The sequence below is a fragment of the Pempheris klunzingeri genome, chromosome 16 (assembly GCF_042242105.1).
Source record: "Pempheris klunzingeri isolate RE-2024b chromosome 16, fPemKlu1.hap1, whole genome shotgun sequence".
Taxonomy (NCBI): domain Eukaryota; kingdom Metazoa; phylum Chordata; class Actinopteri; order Acropomatiformes; family Pempheridae; genus Pempheris; species Pempheris klunzingeri.
The window spans coordinates 15,319,788-15,325,761 of record NC_092027.1 but is presented as its reverse complement, the minus strand read 5'-3'; the positions used below and the strand labels follow the sequence as shown (position 1 = coordinate 15,325,761).

At 45.5% G+C, this 5,974-nt stretch overlaps 1 protein-coding gene across 1 annotated transcript; it reads right to left on the bottom strand.

The window, feature by feature from the left end:
- Window positions 1–1,813: 1,813 nt before the first annotated feature.
- evx1 (even-skipped homeobox 1) lies at window positions 1,814–4,833 on the bottom strand. Its single transcript, XM_070846918.1, has 3 exons — window positions 4,286–4,833; window positions 3,083–3,321; window positions 1,814–2,609 (listed from the first exon to the last, which is right to left on the bottom strand). Exons 1-3 carry the CDS (start codon window positions 4,647–4,649, stop codon window positions 2,082–2,084), a joined length of 1,131 nt encoding a protein of 376 aa, XP_070703019.1. The 5' UTR covers window positions 4,650–4,833; the 3' UTR covers window positions 1,814–2,081.
- Window positions 4,834–5,974: the final 1,141 nt, after the last annotated feature.

Here is a 5,974-nt window from a genome sequence, read left to right as displayed (position 1 = left end):
GAGGACGCAGAGCTGTCTGATTAGGATGAACCTTTTACCTTTAGAAAACATCAGAGATGGATGGAAATCTGGTGACTTTAGGATACTATATTTTTGGTGTTTTGGGTTCCCACTCTGGAGGAAATTACTTGAAAATAATGTAAGGATACATTTTGAATTATGTGAACGTGCTTTGCTAAGTTATCATTAGTGTAAAGGCAGGAAAATGGTATTTAATCAAAATAAGCAGGCCTATCACGTAAAATGCGATCTTGCTTGTTGCATTATGGCTACAATAGCCAGTATTTTTGCCAGGTGGAGTTGTGGGCCCACGCTAAATGCCAGCTATTTCTCGGCACATCACTTCAATAACTTATGATCTCTCCCGTCCACGACGTAAAACCCCCTTTTAAAATGTGATTTGTGCGTCTCTGTGCGGGCCGCAGCATCTCGCAGATCCCATTACGCTCAGAAAACTCGTTTAATTTGCGCGGCCCCGGTCAAACGCGGCCAATTAAGACCCCGCTGATTGGTGGTGGGCCTCTTCTGAGTCATCGATCTCTTTGCATTTCCAATATCTTCAGACAACTAATTCTGTCGTGTCTATTAAGTGGTCGGAGAGGAAAATATGAGGACCGTTAGAGGAGCCCAGGGACCACTTAACTGTCACGGTCAATCTAGCGGTCCCATCAGGAGATGTGGGGGCTCACTGGTGTTTTTGACACCCACCACTTGAGAACAAAATTAGTGTTATTATTGGAGGGGGGTGATGGGGGTGGTAGACCAATTGTGAGTATAGAAAATCCTTAACAGCTTGCAAACGAAATAAAACGACCCGAAGGCAGGAAAACTTGTTTGAATCTGACTTTTATTCTGCTGTTTGGGATTAAAGGAACATTCAGGCAGATCTTAATGAATTTTTCACTTGCTCTTGGCGATTTAAATAAATCAGTAAGGTGTTTTAGAGTTTAGAAGACACACACTCCGTTGCTCCATTGATTCTTTGACAGTGTTTATTCCAAATTTGACGTTGATGACAACTCAGCCAAAAAAAAAAGGGGAAAAAATAACAAATTAAGGCAAAAAAAACCCCAAAACAGTCACTTGTTAGTCCGCTTTCGCCACAAATTCCCACTGGCACCACTGTAGAAGTGCAAAACGAGAGAAGATTTTTAAAAGACTCAGCGGCATATTTTAGTCACATTTTCATCAGATTTAAGAACTGGCTCTTCGTTAAGAGAAAAAACTGAAACTTGTCTTTGATGGTCTTTTAACAGTGTTCCCTTTTTATTTATTTTTTCGTTGTGATTGTCCTCCTCCTGTCTGTCTCAATCCTCTTCTGGGTCCTCCTGTCTTCCTCTTCTCCCCCCCTCCTCGTCAAACCGTGCTGGCTGTAGTAATCCGTTCCCCTGGCGCCTTGTTACCTTTTGGCAGTAACGATCCCTTCCTGGTATTATCATTAATTCAACACTCAAAATTCACCGGGTCGTACATATACATCACTTACTAATTTTACCAGCATCTGCACATTTCGGCCCGGGCCGCCGTGGAGGGCCCCGGTGTGGAGAGCTGCTCTATAATGAGACGGCCGCAGTCTGTTAACAAATCCCCTTGTTAAAAAGAGACATGGAAAGCATCATTCTCGCGTAACTAACAATACATGTAGGACGATTTGGACGCGTAAAGACACGAAAAGTAATGATAAAAAACCTTCACGCCATTCATCACGGAGATTTAAATGTTTCTCTGGATGTACCCAGCAACCCCCCCACCCCCCACCCCACCCCCACACACACCTCCACTCTTCTCACACATCAAATTAATCTCCAAAAAAAAATCAAATCTGCTTTTGTGTCCGTGCCGTCATATTTCAGTCCGCAGTTCTGTCTCTGCAATAGGATTATTATTTCTCAGTAATGGGAGATCCGATGTGCGTCACATAGCTGAAGATCTGGCTAATTATTTTTGCCCCAAAGTTTAAGCTGGCTTTCACTGCTTACAGGCTACCTCTTCATGCTGTTTCAGTCCTGATTATATAACATGTTGGGTTAAAAAGCTTATGGTAAAGGCTTATATAGAACAAGAGATGGTTTGTTTTGGTTTTATCTTGTCAGAGGCACTTCTTCCCTCTGGTCTAATGTCACAGATGAGGATTTGCTGAGCACTGAAGGCGTAAAAGTGACAAAAGCGTCAGTCCTGCTAGTTGGGGAGCAAGCGAAGTCCGAGCCGGAGGGCCTGGTTGAGATGCCGTTGGATTGGCTGGTGTGACAGGCCAGGCAGGAGCAGGGGCTTCCTCCAGGGCCCAGTCCGTGGGTCGGACCCGGGTACAGGGAGGGGTGTCTGAAGGCGCACAGGAGCTCCGGCCTCTGGTAGGGGTGAGACAGCATCCGGAAACTGTCGAGGGAGCGCAGAGGGTTGGGGAAAGGGGTGGCGGCCGGCGCCGAGCCGGCTCCGACACCCAGGTGGGAGTAGTAAGGGAGCGGCAGGTGTGATGGGAAGGGGTAGGGCAGGTTCCCCGTGGCCGCCGCGTGGCTCATCATGTAGGTGTAGAAGGCCGGGTCTGCGGGGTGAGGCCACGTCATGGCCAGACGCTGGCGCTTGTCTTTCATCCTGCGGTTCTGAAACCACACCTGGAACAGAGACACACCGAGTCAAACATTAACCACAGCCCTCATCGAGCCAAAAAACGCAACACAACAGCAAAAGACATGTAGCGCATACAGAGGTTCCACTTTTACGCACGTATGTAGATCACGTTACAGCGAGATTTCTCTTGAATTTCTTTTTCTTTGAGTTGATGGAATTGTACCGCAAATTTGCAATTTATATTTTTCCCCATTCTTGTGACAGATGAAAATAATACAATTTTAAAAAATCCAGGCCTCTGCTCCCAGGATACTGTTACTCTGCAGTTTATTGGCTCTACTCCACAATTGGTTATAAGCTATTTTGTTGTTTTTTTGCCATATTTTTGTATCAAAGATTCTTTGGAAAGGTTGTGTAAACACTGTAGTTTTGATAAATCCTTACAAATACAAGCACGCAAAATATGCACCTGCACTCACAGCCGGAGGCCTGATTCAGGTCTCCTCAGTCTTCTCACCTTGATGGTGGTCTCAGGTAGATTTAAGGCGGCCGCCAGCTCGCATCTCCGCGGCCTGGACACGTAATTCTCCCGGTAAAATTCCTTCTCCAGCCGGCCGATCTGCTCCCGGGTGAACGCTGTCCGGTATCGGCGAATCTGATCCGCTGAATAGGACAGAGAACCGTGCTGACCCGGGACAGTGGTACCCAGGTCGACACCAGTCTCACTCGGGTTACCCGGAGAATCCCCATTTCGACCTGAATCAGTGTCCAGAATAATGAATCAGGTAGAATTATCATACAGTTTAAGACGCATTCAGCAGATTAATTTATTTCATAAGGAACAAAAACACATCGGAAGTCTTTCTTTCTTTCATTCGTTTCATATTTAATAAAAGATTTTCCGGAATGGCAAATTTATTCATTCATTTTAACTGCAGTCTTTCACTTTTATTATCAAGGGCCTTCCTGACATGTAGCTCAGGTTGTCATTTTGCCAAAGTCTAAACGACATCATGCTAATATTATTAATACTATTTTCCTGAGTATATACATTTGTTTAACCATCATTTTACTTAACTAAACTGATGAATTAGATTTTATCATTCGTTTGTCCCCTAGCCATCATTCAGGTTTGAGTCTAACGGCAACAACATATGATTTACATATTCATATATTAATATTTACATATATTTTGGATGTAGGATGTAACACATTTGCAGCAAACGCTTTTAGATACCAGATAGTCACTCTATAGATCTCTGCCTCAGTGGCCTTGCCTTCATTCTTTTGCTTGTGGTTCATATAAAATCCTGCATTCTTCCTCATGCTGTAAATATACATATAGGCCAATTTACTGTCTACGAGGCTCGCTGTCAAACTCGCAGGGGGAAATGCCTGGTTAGATTGTGGGTGTCACCTCAGCGTGTTCCCAGCCACACTGGTCACTTGACAGAACAGCTGTGCTGCACTGAGTGCACTTACATTTTACTGCATTATTATCAAGACTAAAATGCATTTAATTGAGTGCATAATACAATTTTGATTTAACTGCACATTCTTACAAATGATGACTGCATTTTTTTTTTTTTTTTAAATGTCCGGGTGCATATTGACATTTTTGATTGGCACAATCCACGTTGGTATTCAATCAACTTGATTAGCAAAACCATGCAGTCACAGAAAGCCCGCAGTGGCATGCAGCTCCCAAACACAGCCTTACCTTTAGCTGTGGGGTAGTCCATGCTTTCGGGCGTGCAGCTGACATCAATTTCCTCGTAGAAGTCCGACTCGGTGTCTGAGCTGCTGCCGTCTTTGTGGAGATGATCAGTCCGGTTCCTCGCTCCGCTGGAAGACGTGCCAACTGGCCTCATGTCGGCGCACGTATTCCTCCGTGCGCTCTCCTCCACAATCACCTCCGTCCTGTCCCGCGAGTAGGGCGCAGCACCGGGGCTCTGACAGCTCCTGTGGCCCGGCTTCCCCTGCGGTTCTCGCGCGGGACTCCCGACGTCTCCCGACAAATTAGAGCCGCTCTTGCCAAGCTGACCTCCCTCCGCCAGCATCACCATCTCCTCTCTGCTTTCCATCACAAGCACGACCTAAAAACCTCTGCTTCGCGGGAGAGAGCGAGCCGTCAAAACCAAGGCGATGATTTTCAGGTTGGAGGGGTGTGTGTAGTGGTTGTGATGGTGGAGGTGGGTGGGGGGGCTGAGTCCCGAGAAGGAGAGGCTTCTAGAAAAAGAGGGGATGCAATCTGGTCTGACCCTGAGAGAAGCGCGCTTCAGAGTGCGCAGAGGGAGCTCTGGGAGGGATCACCATTTACCCTCTCTCTCTTTCTCCAGAGCTGTCATTCTTAATAGGCCAGTCGTCATGATGGTCCCCCCCCTGATGACGACACGCATTGATTGGATATGGGTAAACAGACGGAGAAATGGCAGCGTGGAGATGGAGGTGGGGAGGTGGTGGTGGTGGTGGGGGGGGGGGGGGGTCACCGGGCAAAAAACGGAAGCTATATGAAAAACAATCAATCGATATATCGATCTATATCGATCTATATCTATCTATAAGCATATACATATATTAAATTAAAATTTTAACCTTACCAGAAAAAAATTCAGTTCACATTTCCCATAAAATGTACATTAATGTTATTACTCTAATTCCAACATGCTGCACTTCAGGGTTGTAGAATGTTTCAATAAGAAAAGATAACATTTATCAATCAAAATGAAAGTCACTTGCTTTTTAGTGTGTGTGCGCCCCCCCCCCCCCCCCCCCCTCCAAACCCTCCACCCCTCCTTCCTTTCCATTCTGTCTTTAGTGCCTCTCATCTCCACCTAAAGTGGAGTCAAGTTAAGTCCTCAGAGGTCAAGTCCTGAGGTCAGAGTTTAGATAAGAGACCATTTGACATGGAGTCTTCAGAGGGAGCAGCACCGACTAGAACATCCCCACTCATTATTTGTGCTTCTTAAATAACTTGTACAAAGTATATTTAATGTGCCCCTCTCTTGCTCAGTGCTTTAACAAAGAGCACTGATGACTGATGCTTTACATAGGGGAAGGGTGGTGACCATTTTCTGTTGAATGTAAGATATAAAGAGTTAGTGTATATATGGCTTGTATTTCCTTCAGGCGTTGAGGCAGGGATAATGAACTTGCCACATTAACTTCCTGTTTCTTCAGGGAACAGAGACGGACTCTCTCTGGGACCATAGCCTCTATGGTGGGTTTACCAGTTGTGGCAAATTTCATTATATGCATGAGGTTTATTTGAAGGATGCAGTGCACAGACTGCCCACTGACTAGAGGTTAATGCCTCTTCAGGCTGTGACCGAGTTCATTCAGTCTTCGCTCCAGCTTGCAACAAAAATATGGGTGCCAACATGACAAATGGTCATTTCTAAGAACCTAA